Source organism: Phoenix dactylifera, unplaced genomic scaffold, assembly GCF_009389715.1.
Source record: "Phoenix dactylifera cultivar Barhee BC4 unplaced genomic scaffold, palm_55x_up_171113_PBpolish2nd_filt_p 000804F, whole genome shotgun sequence".
NCBI classification, from domain to species: Eukaryota; Viridiplantae; Streptophyta; class Magnoliopsida; order Arecales; family Arecaceae; genus Phoenix; species Phoenix dactylifera.
In genome coordinates this window covers 62,325-77,578 of record NW_024068171.1, presented here as the reverse complement: position 1 = coordinate 77,578, position 15,254 = coordinate 62,325, and the positions used below count along the sequence as shown (strand labels likewise).

The 15,254-nt window shown below is 40.6% G+C and overlaps 2 protein-coding genes across 5 annotated transcripts; both read right to left on the bottom strand.

The window, feature by feature from the left end:
- Positions 1 to 75: 75 nt before the first annotated feature.
- On the bottom strand, positions 76 to 3,946 carry LOC120107240. 2 transcript variants are annotated; one of them, XM_039120439.1, is made up of 4 exons: positions 3,033 to 3,946; positions 2,748 to 2,804; positions 2,246 to 2,333; positions 76 to 2,164 (listed from the first exon to the last, which is right to left on the bottom strand). In XM_039120439.1, the coding sequence occupies exons 1-3, from the start codon at positions 3,877 to 3,879 to the stop codon at positions 2,293 to 2,295; spliced, it is 945 nt and encodes a 314-aa protein (XP_038976367.1). In that variant the 5' UTR covers positions 3,880 to 3,946; the 3' UTR covers positions 76 to 2,164; positions 2,246 to 2,292. The 2 variants fall into 2 exon arrangements, with proteins under 2 accessions (XP_038976367.1, XP_038976366.1); XM_039120438.1 differs by having other exon boundaries at positions 76 to 2,333.
- Positions 3,947 to 7,946: 4,000 nt separating this feature from the next.
- On the bottom strand, positions 7,947 to 14,330 carry LOC120107238. 3 transcript variants are annotated; one of them, XM_039120434.1, is made up of 9 exons: positions 13,944 to 14,330; positions 12,927 to 13,278; positions 12,393 to 12,426; positions 12,014 to 12,241; positions 10,555 to 10,644; positions 9,845 to 9,910; positions 9,655 to 9,746; positions 9,513 to 9,560; positions 7,947 to 8,416 (listed from the first exon to the last, which is right to left on the bottom strand). In XM_039120434.1, exons 2-9 carry the CDS (start codon positions 13,247 to 13,249, stop codon positions 8,299 to 8,301), a joined length of 999 nt encoding a protein of 332 aa, XP_038976362.1. In that variant the 5' UTR covers positions 13,250 to 13,278; positions 13,944 to 14,330; the 3' UTR covers positions 7,947 to 8,298. The 3 variants fall into 3 exon arrangements, with proteins under 3 accessions (XP_038976362.1, XP_038976361.1, XP_038976360.1); XM_039120433.1 differs by having other exon boundaries at positions 13,704 to 14,329; XM_039120432.1 differs by having other exon boundaries at positions 12,927 to 14,329.
- Between the last annotated feature and the right edge of the window lie 924 nt (positions 14,331 to 15,254).

The following is a 15,254-nucleotide window of genomic DNA, read 5'->3' as shown; positions in this document are numbered from 1 at the left end:
AATATCTTTTCGTTTTCGAAAATAATAAAGAATTGATCTCTTTATCTTTCCAGAAAATAAGAACTTGCCTTTCTATTTTCAATAAATGCAAATGTAAAACCCAAAAAATAAATTATTTTCAAATTTATTTTGAAACTATAAATTCAACATATTTTGTGTACGTAGAAAGAAGGGCCGACTGCCATATAGCAAATAGGGCGTGGAGTGCCACAATTAAGTAAACCCAGCTCCATCTACCGAATGATCAAATCAGCGGGAGACTGCACCTGGGCAATGCAGTGCGGTGGTGAGTGATTTTATTTATTTAGAAGCAGAGGGGAGGAGAGAAAAGATATGAGACGAAGGAAATTGGTTGGGAGAAAATAGTTAAATGGATGAAGGTGAAACAATATCTGGACTCAATTCATCGGTCTGCATTTGGGGCCAGGAGGAGGATCCCACCCTCGACGTTTCTCGCCATGTCTCATTCAGTGCTCTCTTGCATGTGTTTTGAATTAAAATAACTCGGAAACACAATACAAGCATCCGTGGGGTGTGGACTAATAATTGGCGTTGCTTCATGTGATGGCATGGCCACATGCCTCCTTCCAATTGCTCTCAGTCCGCTACCGACTCAATAGGTGGTAATTCGGTTGATTAAAATGAGCAGAGGTCAAAGCGTAGAAGAGAGATTTTAAGTGTTTCTTTTAGTAGGAAGAATGTTTTCCTTTTGAAGCCTGTAATATTGCTGTTAAAAAGAAATTTATCTAGAAAAGAGGGTCAAATTTGCCTCTCCAATTATATGTCGTTTTAGACTACAATTTTATCAAGTAGAATCTCATAAAATGCACTGGAATCATAGCCTCTTAGATAAATTATCTATATGGATACTTTGAGAAGAAGAAAAAAAACATCAAGGATAAGATCATGGTCTCCTGCATCATGATCATGTATCAAAAATATTTGGACTCAATACTAGATGTAATGGGCAGCTAATCTTGCAATTTCTTCTGCCAATATTTTACGAGCACATGCCTCATAGTTTCATTAAATAGTATTGTCATTAAATTGGACCTTAGGATCCTCTAGTAACTCTTGCTCAAAATCATCCTCATGATCTTAGGGTTCCTTGAAGCTATTTGGGCCAATGTAGTTGTGTCTCAAAGGGAATTTGAGATGCTGCCTATTAATTTTTTTTTTCAACCATTAAATAAAGGATTGACTAAAATGAATATGCTGACCATTCCCTATCTGGAAAGAAAAAAAATATCGCCCATAATTAGGGGTTGTATATAGGCAGGTTGGTTTGGGTTAAAATCTAGTATAAAGCTGATCCGATCTCAATTGTTTCTTAATTTTCAGACCAAAATTGAATAAATCAATATTGGAACCAACCCAACATAACCTAATCATAATCAAATTGGTTTGAGTTGGTTCTCAGATTACCAAAAAAAATTTGAAAATGGCAAATAAAACAATAATTTTATTCAATAAAATTAATCAATAATAAGAGTTAAATTAGAAAAGATTATATGTATGTATGTATGTATATATGTATGGAGAGACTTTGGCTCCAAAAGATTTCTATTCAAAACAATGAAGGATCTCTCAATTCTCAAGGCCCAAATCAATACGATCGATCATGATTTATATATATTCAAAGATATCTTATTATAAAATTTAAAACATTCATAAATCTAGACTGTTATATGTTGCAACCTACAATCACAATAAATCATCTCAATCAAAACAAGCACAACTAACCAAAATCATGAGTGGAGAACCTATGAAAATCAACCACATATGAGCATGCGTACAAACACACATGGATGTATGCATATGGATCGAGTAGGTTTGGATCTAGGTTATCAAAGCTTTCGATCCAAAGCTGAACTAATTTGACCGAGTTTAAAAAAATTGGAATAAGAATTGTCATGATCCTATTAAGAATCCCAACCTAACCACCCTAACAAGCCCGGTACGGCATCGGTCTTGCTTGACCAAACCCATATGCACCCCTAGCTATAAAATATAACTGCATGACCGCACATTCAATCTTAAAAGCTGTTGGATTGATGATAAAATTAGAGAAAGTTGGAAAACTATATTTGGTTCATGCTATATCACTCATGGAAGATGAGGCGAATAAGGTTGACATAGAAATCCCACCAGAACTTGATCTAGTCTGAAATGAACTCTCATCAATCAAAAAAATGGAAATATGTATAAAGAAAAAAAGTTCAAATCTGCAAGATAGAATCTGTACTATATATCGTGCCATGGTTGGAAGCTCAGCAAGGGGATTGTGGGATTCTAGAAGGCAGGAATCCAAGTCATCATGGCGATCAATATTCCTGCACGAGGAAAAAAGTAACACGTCATAAAACGCTTCTTTCAAGCTCCTCAAAGCGAGAAGAAATACTCATCATAGAAGCAATATCTATTAATGTAAAAATTCTCATATAATAAGAAGACAAGAGAAATAGTCATAAATGATAAAAATAAAATTATTTCTGCAAGCACTTCTTAACAAAAATTGTGGATTAATATTGATATCTATTGACGTAAACTTTGCGGAGATATTTCTTGAAGGGGAAAAAATAGGTTGGAGTTCCTCTCAAGAGGTGGGTTGGGTTGAAAATAAGGATAGAGAGGTGCGAATCAGCATTTTTCTAATCTGAAAAAAAAAGAGAAAAAAATTGTGCAATGATTTGTACGGGCCAAACGGAAAAACAAACAAGGAGAGTTTGGAAGCCGCAACCGCATACCTCCGACTAGAATTGACAGGGACAACGAGCCATCAACGCTTGCGCCCGTCGAGCCCACTGCATCCACATCAAAATTTGTCATCTTCAACCACAGTCGTAAAGGTGAGGAAAAGAGAAGGAAGACTTGCAAGCCCGTCGTCTACTTGTTAGAATGTTAAGGATTAGGATCCTCGCCGTCAACTTTTTATTTATTTTATTTATATATTTATTTACTTATTGGGGGAAGAAGATGGTTGGAGGAGGTTAGCTGGATAGGGGACACGGCAGTTATCTTCGGTTACGGACCCGAGTCGCAGTTGGAAGTGGAGTTCCGATCCCCGCAGAGGCAGAGGTTGCCGTTGGTGGTTTCGTCGTAGCCGCACACGCCGCCGGTGGCCCGGCAGGCCCCACAGAAGCCCTGGTGCTCGGCGGGCAGCGAGTAGGTGGCTCGGATGCCGTAGGCCCATGCCCCGGGCCCCAGCGCCCGCACCGGGGCCAGGCTGTAGGCGCTGCTGTAGCCCTCGCACCCCAGATGGCTCAGGTTGATCGCCCGGATCGCCCCGAACTCCACCGCGCAGCACTCCGGCGGGCTCGCCGCCCCGTACGCGGCAGAGTCCCTCCTCGAGGTCGCCCCTCCGCCGCCGGGGAACTCCGCCCAGGCCGGGCAGCGGTAGTACTCCTCGCAGCCCATCCCGGAGACGTTGCGGCAGGGGAGGTGCTTCCCGGGGAATCCCTGGAAGAGTGGCGACTCGGCGCGGCAGCCCAGCAGGAGGAAGACGTTGTCCGGGTCGGGCTGGAGGTAGGGGGCCCGCCACGGCTCCACGACGAAGCCGTTGCCGCGGCCACCGGGGGAGCGGGCGAGGGCGTAGCAGTCGGACATGGCCGGATCGTGGAGGGTGAGCCCCCGGTAGGCGTAGTCGACGTCGAGCACGCGGTAGGAGCCGGAGGGAAGGTGGAGCATCAGCACCCCGTTAATGCAGAAGAGTAGGTCGCGGAAGCCCGCGTGGCCGCACCCGGGGCGCAGGCCGAAGGGGTAGTCCACCGTGATGTTGCCACAGAAGGAGCGGCAGGTGCTTACGGCGACGCCGGCGGAGGCGGAGACCGCCGGCGGGAGGAGGCCGATGAAGAGGAGGAGGAGGAGGGTTGGGATCATGGCTGCCGCAGTCGGTCCGAAAGGAGCAAGAGTAGTGAAGAGTGCCGACCGAGAGGTGAATAGCTAAAGGAGGGGAGACGTGAACTAGAAGGAAAGGAGGATGCTTTTTTTTTTTTTTTTTTTTAATGTGCGTGTGTGTATCTTTTAAAGTAAATGTGGAGGGAGGGAATATATCCTGTGCTTGGGACGGGGTGGTGGGATCGATCTCCTTTTTCTTTTTTCGGGGGCTCGGCTGGGTTGGGCCCTCGGCTCTTTTACCTTTTCTTTGTCTCCAGAGAGAGCTTACAGAGAGCGACGAATGATTGGGTTTCCCTCCCGTCTCGATATCGATGACTTCACCACCGGCATTCAGTTTTACTGCGTTCGGGTGCTCCGGCTCTCTTCTCTAGCAGCCCCTCTCGTGAATTGCTGCTGTCAGTTACAACTCCACTGGTGAATTGCTGCTGCCAGTTACAGAAGCGCAGCATAACACGGGGGTTTTGATGGTTGCTGACCACCTGATGAATAAAAAGAATATCCATGGAAAAAAGTGCTAGCTTGAGCTAGTCTTATCTCCAAATTCCACAGCAATTCTTTGATTTTTGGTGCTATCCCAAGATGGTCCATTAATCCCATCTATCCATCATGTCATCAAGCCCAAATCAGTCATCCTACAGTGGACATTCATCCAACACTTTGGTGAATCCTAGCTACCCAACACACTATCAATATATCACCCACCATCCATCATTTGAGGGCTTCCATCACCACCTCAGTGCCCTCGAGATGATCTAATTCTTTTATATATATATATATATATATATATATATATATATATATATATATATTATATCCATCGTACTATCAATCACAAATATACACAATCAAAATATAATTTAATGTAAAAACCATCATAAAATAATTCTTGCATCTTATTTATCTTAATTAGTAGCATATCATATATATATATATATGTACAAAATATCTATAATCATACATATGAGTGTACAAAAATTCTTATCTCGTAATTGATAATACAGACAGACTAATCACCTGCCCACATCGCGATCTATGAACCAAGGTGCCTAGACTCTGCTCGACATCATCTTTCTCTGAAGATTATTTTTTATAGAATCTTATCAATATCAAAAATCATCCGAGGCATCAAACAACTCAGAACCATCTACTGGTCCACTAAAAGGTCCGTCATTACGTAGTAACCCAAGACTACCCATCAGTCCCTTTTAACCAAAAATTTCTCTGAATCAACTAGAGAGAAAATACCAAGATAGCAAGAAAAGACAATTCAAAAACCTGAGACCCTAACTTCATAAAGTACCTAGATCTATCATTGGTCTACTAAAATATGTAGAGAGAGAATGAGTATAGAGAGAGAGTGATAAACAGAGAGAGAGAGAGAGCAAGAGAAAGAAAAACTAGAGAGAGGAGAGAGAAAATGAGGGAAGAAGAAAAAGAGAGCTATGGGGCCCTCTCCTTTTCTCTCTCCCTTTCTCGAAATAGAAGAAGGCCTTTGACGGCGCTAGCAGCCGATGACCTCTAACAGCCGAGGACCCATGGCGGTGTCAGCGATGTGTCATGCCCGACGTTGATCGTCGAAATGAAAGAGAAGAAGTATTAAAATAGGGGAAACTTTGCCCATGATCAATCCGGTGATTCGTCAGCCGAATTTAAGAGATAGAACGGTGGTGGAAACAGCCAAAATTGAGAAAAACATGGATTCCGCCGATCAAAATAAGGGAAACAAAGCTTTTTTTTTCTCGGACAAAATTTGGCGATCAACGGCCGGCGTTGGAGCTCCTAACGGCCTTGAAAGAAAGAGGAGAGGCATAACTCAAGGGGCTAGGTCCTTACCTAGTTTTCTGGTGGCAATTGGCCGTGGATGGTGCGGACGGCAACCAACAATTGGAGAGGGATTAGAAGAAATCCAACGATGGCTTCAATTGAGGGCCCGGGCTCTTCGGTGGGGGATGAAAGGGGACTTAGAGAGGCCTCTATATAGGCTCAGCCGTGACCAAAATCGAACCAGAGGTCGGATTCCATCCGGCCAAATCGAGAGGAAAAAGACTTCGATCCAAAGTCCTCTTTTTCTAGGTACATGCATAGCACGTGCCGATTTCTCTCTCTCTCTCTCTCTCTCTCTCTCTGGTTTTTGGGCCAAATTCAAATTGCTGGTCAAATGGATCAGGCCCAATTTACTTAAAAGGGTTTTACAAAAACAAACGTAAAGATCGAAATGGCAGAAATAGAATGGTCTTTCCACTTAATAGTAATGGAAAATTTCATGAGCTCTATCCTCATAATGGACAATTTGCTCAAGCCCCACCCAAGGAGGCCGATACCTCTGGTAGAGCCCCTTGCATTCAGGGAGAGCCAGGAATCAACCTGACCACCAGAGAGGGATCTAAGGGTGGAAGGAATGGGATTATAAGTTTAGGCTCTTGGATGCTCACTGCATAACATCTAGAGGAGATGACACCATCACGGACTGCACTTCTCTTGGGGGGTTCCCCAAGACCACGGACGTTTCAAATGAGTAGGGACATTAAAAGAAAAAAAGAGCACAAACCAAGAAGGAAACAGAGGACTTGAAACACGTGGAAGAGCGAGAGGTCAAACTTGGAGTAAAGGACATTAGACAGATTAAGCAGCTTTAGATGCCCTCTCCTTTTTCCATGGAGAGGATCAAGAAGATCATGGGAGACATCATGAGGGTCTCAGGAGGGACACCGGGAAGATCAAGGCATTTAGAGCTTGTCGTTCAAGCTAGATTGCTTGACATATCTCACGCTTCTTTCAATTAAGTAATTCCTCCCTCTCCCCTTTGTCATTTTAATCTCCGTGAGAACTACTCCTGTTGTTTCTTTTGATGGACTTCGTCTTTTCCTCCACCTCCTCTTCCTTTTAAAAAAGAAATCTTGGGATTGATCGATTAAAAAACACACACACACGCATACATAACACACAAAGAATCTTGTTAAAATCTTTGTTTGCGTGCTGTGATGGTGATGACGATGATGATATACAGCGAGGATAAACGTGCATGAGCTCCGAAGATGGAGCTCCCGAACTAGTTGAAGGAGCTCAAGATCGAGCTGGCACTGCTACACGTCGCCAAGGTCACCGGAGACACCCCCAACAACCTCTCCAAGATGCCTTGCCCCTTCTCTCTCTCTCTCTCTAATGCAGCAAGGTGGTGCGGCTCTCCGTTGCTTGCGTGCACACTCTCATCTCCCAGAAGCAAGTGGCGGCCTTGAGAGAGGCCTGCACCAAGAAGAAGCTGTTGCCTTTGGACCTCCGCTTAAACAAGACCTGTGCCATCAGGAAGAGCCTCGCTAAGCATCAAGTGAACTTCTTTGCCTTGGATAAAGAGTCCACATTCACCTTAATTTTTAAACAAAGTCCCTTTCTTCTCATGAATGGAATCGTTATGTGGTTGGAAATGTTTCTGTGGATTTCTAGCCGCCCGTGCGTCTTCTTCCCATTTCTACATGCATGATTTAGTAAATTGGCACTTGAATGATTTTTTGAGGTCCCATTTCTGCCTTACGAAAAATGGGTAGTTGTTCACAGGATGTCGATCAGAGGTCGATCAATAAGGTTGATTAGCGAACTGGCCACCTAGAGTCCAGTGATTTAATTTTTTGCATGTTGGTCCCCTAAATTTTGAAAGAATACTCCCCAACCAAATAGGGTAAGTGAAGAAAGGAAGCACAGTAGGAACAAAGAATTAACCGCTAACCGCCAAGCACTGCTTTATGGTTGAACTTCATGCCTACCTAATTTGACAAAGCAAGATCAAACATGCAACTCCAAGCACAAGCATCATTATGACGTGACAGTGCGCAAGTACAATTCTAATTTCTAGACCAAGGAATGATATAATCTCCCTCTGGACGATCTGATTGGAAGGGTTGCCTAATTGCGTAAATTTGTTCCTTGTGGTGATTCTTTCCACCATTTCACTCAAAAAGAGAAGAAGAGAAAGGAAAGAAACTACATCAGAATCAAAGTTGCGATTCTATTGTTAGCCATCTGAAATAGGAATGCCAATTGATTAGTCAGGTAAATAGAAGTTTGAGAGATTTGTTATCTATACCGAGCCCTCTGGTGCAACATGCACCGAACAAAGGGAGGATTGGAAAAAAAAATTATAAGCTCGCTATATGGATATTCCAATACAAAACTCCCAACTCGAAGACAAACGGAAAGCTTTTTTGCATGCATCTATACCACTGATGCAGGGATAATCAACCAATAACTCTTCAGTTTGATTTTAACTGCTCTCCTGCTTGTTTGGGGCTCCCACCAGCCAACATGGATATAACTGTTTTGAAGGGCCAGCTAGCCGAGGAACGGCTGGACCTTTGCAAGTCACTGTGAGGAATGAAGCCACAGTAGATAATACTGATTCATGTTGGCTTACCTCATTTCATGATAGGACTGAGGAAACCATCTGGATAGCAGAGTATGCTTCAACTTTATAATCAATGGGAATACAGCATAGCAAGGGATATGCATCAATGCCACCATAAAATACCTGTTGTCATGTGAGTAAGAGGAGAGATGTCAGCTTCAGGTAAGAAGTCCTTGTTATGCGCTGGTTATGGGAGATAACTTCATTACATGGAAGTCTGATTTTCAGCTTCCGAATGACACATAGACAGCAAATTTATTTTTTCATCTTCTTATAAATTTGTTTTCAAAAAATCCATGCTGGCTCATAAAGCTGCAGGACTGCTTGAAGTGATTTGCAATGGAAGATAGATAAGATTAATTACATTTCGATATGTAGATTTGAAATAAAGGTTCAGCTTTGCTGCAACCGTAAGATTGCTTCATTATAACCTAGAGGTTGTGGATTTAAAACACAGAAACAGCCTCTCCATACATGGGATAAGGTTGCGTACATCTGAGTCTCCCTAGACCTTGCAATGGCAAGAGCTTCACGCACTGAGGCCTTTTCTGTATGTAGATTTGAAATGCTAGAACATTTTTCCCAATCATAAAACTATTATTCCACTCACTTCAAATTTGGTTTAGGCACTGTGAGTTTGTATGCTCAGAGTGAACAGATATAATCAAGTTGCAGTTCATAAAGTTATCACTATTAGAGCTAGTGAGCACTTAAAATTTCTGAAAGAATGTTGACTTTTGTGTTCATATAAAAAACTATTTATAATAGCAAGATTGCTTTCTCTACCAGAATTTCCAGGCCAATATGGCAGCCAGTTCATATTCAAAGAAGCATGCAATGACCCATATGCAAACCTTAAATAATATGCAAAAGGTTACTGACGAAGGGTGGAAAAGAATGCTAATGGTATCTTTGGAAAAAGACAAAATAAGGATAGATTTTCAATGAAGAAGAAACTGACATTTGAAAGATTATCTCGATATGATGGTCTTATCTGAGAACCTCAAGCATAACTTTTGCTCAACTGAAACCATAATTGGTCCATTTCTCATGTATTTCTATATATAAAAAAGATGTTATTAATTTCAGAAACTTTAATTCAAAACCGAAATGTGGATAGTTGTATATTTTTGTAATTTAACACAATCCAATGCCTGTGACATCATAGACCGGTACCATACAAATGAAACACAGTTTTTTTCAAATAGAAAAGGCATACCATATAGGGGCATGAGGTGACGACAAATCAAGAAATGGATAAGGCCACCTGTGAAAAAAAAAAGATAAATAAGTAAACACAACAATACATAATGGAAAGAGAAAATTCTTGTTACAAACAAACCATAAGAGATGAAGCCTACCGGATCGAGATACAAGCATGGACCACCCACTGAAAGATGACATATGTTGCTGTCCAAAGTAGGAAGTATGCAATCCGGAACCAGGGGAAACGCTAACACAACCATAGAAAAGAACAGAGTCAATAAGCGGTTCACTAATCCAGTTATGATTACTCAACCATTAATGGTGACAAAGGAAAGAAGCATGTACCAAACTATTCAAGGCAGTATCGCCAATTAAGAAAACTGCATTGACTGAATGCATGCCAATCAGCAACTGCATCAAAAGGCAAACATGTATATACTTTTAGCATAGAACAAGGATAGAAATTCAAACATCAATTTTTTTTTTTTTTGTATTTCTTTATATTAATTTTCAATGGTTTAAGTCTTATGACAGAACCAAAGGTGTCATAAAACATCTAAACTGTTAAATTAATTGGTAAATGGTAAAAGTTATTGGATATATATTAGCATCCTTAAGTGAGAGAATATCATTTATCTATAGTCATTCCCATCTCAATCAGGTGATCGCATGTGGTGCATTCATCAAGTTCAATATTAAAAGTTGTAATTAAGCATATCACATGTTGCTATTAAGGATTAGTTAATACATTACTAAGGATTAGTTGTTTTATTCTAGAAAACAACTTCTTAAAATCCAGGTATTTTTCTTGATGCATAAATGAGATTGCACAGTTTGCATATACTGATGACCTAAAATAAGATTCAGTCCATTCAACAAATAGTATGAAGAAGCTGTACTCTACAAATGTTACTAAGGTCATCTCATTGACATCACCCACCATCTGCTGGAAGATGAATACTCAAATTTGGTCATATGAGAGCAACATAATACCAATGGAAAATATTAGGAAAACAATAGAAATTGAAAGTTGGAATTCCAGAACCTGCACTTACAAAATTTAGGCTATAATCTTTGATGGCAAGAAAGGGAAAAATGATGAGCCAAAAGACACAATCAGTGAGCATCACAGCACCTGCATTTGTCTGGCAACAATTTTAAGAAGCAAATTAGCTGACTTGCAAGCATAAGAAAAAAGAATTGATTATGGAAAAATAATGAAATAAGAATGACAAGAAAACTGAATGTACATGAACAAATTATCTTGTTTGTTTCAAGTTAATTAAAAGCACGTAATGTCTATGATTTCATTTTTTTTCCCTCTTTCTTTTTTGGTTTAAATAGAAATCTGCATGAGTCGATGAATGATGGGCATACAAAACTAGTCTGCAATTTCTGAATTCCTCCTCCACATACAGGTCTGACATATCCGGTTGCAAAATAGTTCCCTAATAAATACTCCATAGCCTAATCTTCCATTTTGAATCTAATTTTCAAGAACAACTAACTCAACTTATCAAAAATTCATAGGGGCAGCTTGGATGCTTGAACTCATTGTTCATGGAGGAGGAAGAGGAAGAAGAATAAAAAGCAAGAGCGATCCGAGGATGCCATCGAATTTCTGACCCTGATGTTTGGAGGATAAAATAATCAAACTAAGAGGTGGCTTTCCTTATCTCAGAAAAATTGGGATTAGAGGCTCCAAGACTCCCATGAGCAAACTCCTTCTCTTCTCATTCTCTTTTCAAACTAAAATTTCTGTCAAGAAAAAATTATTCATGGATAAACTGTTTGTGCATCCAAATTATGGTATTATCATATGTCTCCATTAATAGAATTCTGCTTCTGGTGGATATTTCTCTCATCCTTTGCTCAAAAAAGTGGTATTCATATATAAGACCACCCCTGACATACAATCATCTAATTCAGTCATTTATGGATGAGTAATGCTCCAACTTGAATTTGTATCCTATTTTCTGTCCAACATCTGAGGACACAGATGTTGTATGGGAGGTATTATCAGTGTCCCCAATCATCATAGAAATCTGGACAATAAGTTGCGCTGCAATTAGATTAGCATCTATCTTAGCAGAACGTATGAAGTTCAAGTATAAGATTAGCAACAGCACCAGCCTGTTGAACATGGATGGCTTTATAAATGTGGCCTGACATCACTGTTCAGAGGCTACCCTCAGTTCATATCTCGTAAGACTGGCCACGCATCAAATATCCAGAAGCACAAAATACGTGCTAGAAAGTCTTTTGACTAACTATTAACTAGTCGGTATATTTTAACAAACTATTATGATAAATATATCTTCAAACACAAGACTTGGTTCATGATATTAATGGCACACATGGATAGAATCATAATCTTCACAACTCACCACCTATGTAATCAGTCAGTATTTGTGAAAACATTTTCTTTCAAAGTCCCATGGCTGATACCTAGCACTCACAGAAGAAATTAAATGAAATTAAGATAGCATTTGCAGTTGCTTGAAAGATAGTTACCTGATAGATGATTTGAAATAGATAACCCCAAAATCCAGCGATTTCCCAAATGTTGTCTCCTTCTTGGAAGCCAGAGATTTTCACCGAGTCACGCGCGCTTGAATTGTCCTCAATTCTGGAAGCCATATATGTGCCACGTTCTGCATCTGGCCTTACAAGGTCCAGCTTATCCCCACCAGCTTTATTGAGATATTGATGGCACCCATAAATAGATAGCAGCGAACCAAGCTAAAAGAAATGGTTTGGATTTAACAAATTTATTTTAACATACGTTAGGCATAACTCCGAAATTATTCTGATGCTGCTAATCACCACCTTGAGAAAGCAGCACAAGTACAAATAAATTTAAATAGTGAAGCTTCATGCTAAAAGCACATACCCCGAAATAGGCGGTAACCAGCACAAATGTCCACCTGAGCGAAAAACATGATAAACATATCCGGCATTAGAGGAGGCATTAATTGCATCTTCTATAGATCAAATCAAGAATTTTGGCAACTTCATATAACAAGAACAAGAGCCCCGTTTAATCTGTGACTTTATAACATACAAACTTTAGCTTAAACATCCTGCGATGAAAGGGCAAATTGTGAGGAACAAAGCATTCCGATGAAAGGAAATGATATTTCAATGATGCCACGATCATGGACTTGAGCTGTCAGTGGGAGAGAGATGCTATATAGGTGACATAAATGCAGCTACTAGGGTCAAAGTCATCGCAATCAGGTGCTCTGAATAAGCAGATTCTGTTAAGGAAACAGAAGCTGAAAGAACTAATAAGCTGAAAGAAAGACAGGGTTAGCCGGGATAATTACACCAAATATGCATGTGTGGAAAACTGATCTACATGTGGATGAGACTTGAAGAAATTCGAGCCCAAAATAACATTGGATACAGGAACAAGTTGACTTACTGAGTGTAGTAGTAGAAGATGTCAGCTCCATCCACAATGGCATTGAGGACGAGCAATGCCAGAAGTATGAAAAACGCTATAACCCGAAAAGCCAGCAGCCAAGCAGGATGGATTTCCTTAAGACAAGGCCTCCAGGACTCGTCCTTGTACAAGGTTCCCAGTGTTTCCTGTTGAGTCTCTGCTCTTTCTTCTCTCTCCGTGTTGGAACCTTCATATTTCCATATCAGAATGGATGCTATGATCATGCAAGACAGCACCCATATTCCACACAGTAAAACTCTCCAGTTTAGCCAATAATCCGGTTTGGTGGTATCAGCGGTCATGGCTGGCTGCCAAGAATTTTTTGAAGGTCCTGTCGAGAGATGCATGGGGGATTAATTATTCTCTCACGCCGGTATCTAAATAATATCCCAGTGTTCTTGCCCCCCCCAACTCCCCCAGTCACATAGAGAAATGAAACAAAGAAATGCCAGGATTATGAATTATTTATTTTGAAATGAAGTTTATATCGAATGGAAAGATCACGAATTCCTTTCTCGAGCGGAAAATTGGAAACAAATTAAGTTTGAAAAAAGGAGTACATGGAAACAATTCAGAAAACTGACAAGAGCAGAAAATGTATGAGCAACCGCAAGCCCCTCAAGTATCTGAAGAAGAAGAAGAAGCAAGAGAAGAATATGAAAACGATAATTGTATTTTTCGCAACATATACCACAAATCAAAGGTCAGAAATTAGTTAAAAAAAAGGGAAGAGAAGAGGAAGAAGAAGAGGCCTACAAAGGAAAACAGCAGGAGACCCATTCGTCCGCTCACCGTTCTACAACAGAAATTTTCCGTCCAAACTAGTTCAGCAGAAAACAGGGGGGGAAACAAAGGAGGAAAAAAAAAGAATGGAAGAAAGGAAAGAGAGAGAAAATGTGACAAAGAAGAAAAAAAAAGAAAAAAAAAAGAAGCAGCAGCAGCAGCACTTAAAGTTAAGCAGCTCCGGAACTCAAGAACGAAGAAGAGAAGAAGAACCCGATTCTCGAACGGGGCCTCATGCAGAGAAAATTCACCAAGCATCGGCTACATGACCGTTAGAGCTGAATGGCAATAAAACCAGCCAGACTCGCCTCCCAACTCAGGGTGGGCTCAGCATCATCTAATAAAGCCAAGCTGCCGGGGAATGAGCACGACAAGGGATTCCGGACGCAATGTCCCAAGATGCCACCACCCCGGCACGCAAGCCCTCGATGCGTGCAATTCCGCACCTAAAACTTAATTAATGGAGTTGGGGGGGTGGGATTTGACGAAAGATGCCCAACGATGGATGGCGGGTTTTTCACCGGGAAGAGGGCAAGCCATTATTATAGTTATTATTGTCGTCGTTGTTCGATTAACCAGTGGGAAAATGAATAGACCAAGAAAGAGGAAAGGAAAGGCGGATGCTTGCACACAAGAAAAAGCAGAGAACAACTGAAAGGCGGATGCTTTGCTTCTCCCCTCTCTGGAGGGAAAGGAAACCAGGTGGGAACACGTATACCTTTCTCCTCCGTACGTAGGCATACATAACATATAAATATATAGTATCTACCTCTCTATCTCCTCTAGATATGCGTAGATATACGTAGAAAAGGAAAGCGGGGATACCGCGCGTGCTTTGGGAACAGGCTGCACACTTGTTATTCGCAGCCTCCTCCCTCTAGATTGTCCGGTGACCGCGTCCGGACACACTTTGAACGGTTTTTCGGACATCTGAATGCGTATGTTGTATAGAAAACAGACGGCCCTTTCTTTCAGACACACCAGTCCTTTTCCTTCCTTTTTTTTATTGAAAAAGAATGCCCTGAGGAAGATTGCTTGGGGACTATGGATAAATCCCCGTCGTGCAGAGAGACAGATGGGGATGCGTATAATAATAGGCTACTAGATTGCTTGGGGACGCTGCCGTCTCTCTGTGGGGACGTCAGATATGGAAAGCGGAAGGGCCCCACCCCCACGACCCAAGCCGAGTTTGGCCTTCGGAGACAATTCAACGGAATATAACAATTTAAAATTGAAAACTAATTACTAAAAACTTAAAAAAATAAATAATACAATTTTTTTAAAAAAATATGATGTTTCTGAAATATTTATATATATATATATTTATTTAAAAATAAATATAATGATGCAAAAGCAATAAATGATAGCAAAAAAAAAAAAAAAACACTACTAAGAATAGCATGTGGTATTATTAATTTATTATTATAGCACATAAAAAGATTTAAATTAATCATCAATAATTAATGAATAAACTGTGTAATTTGTGTTTAACTCGAGAATGACTAAATAATTTTGGATCCATTT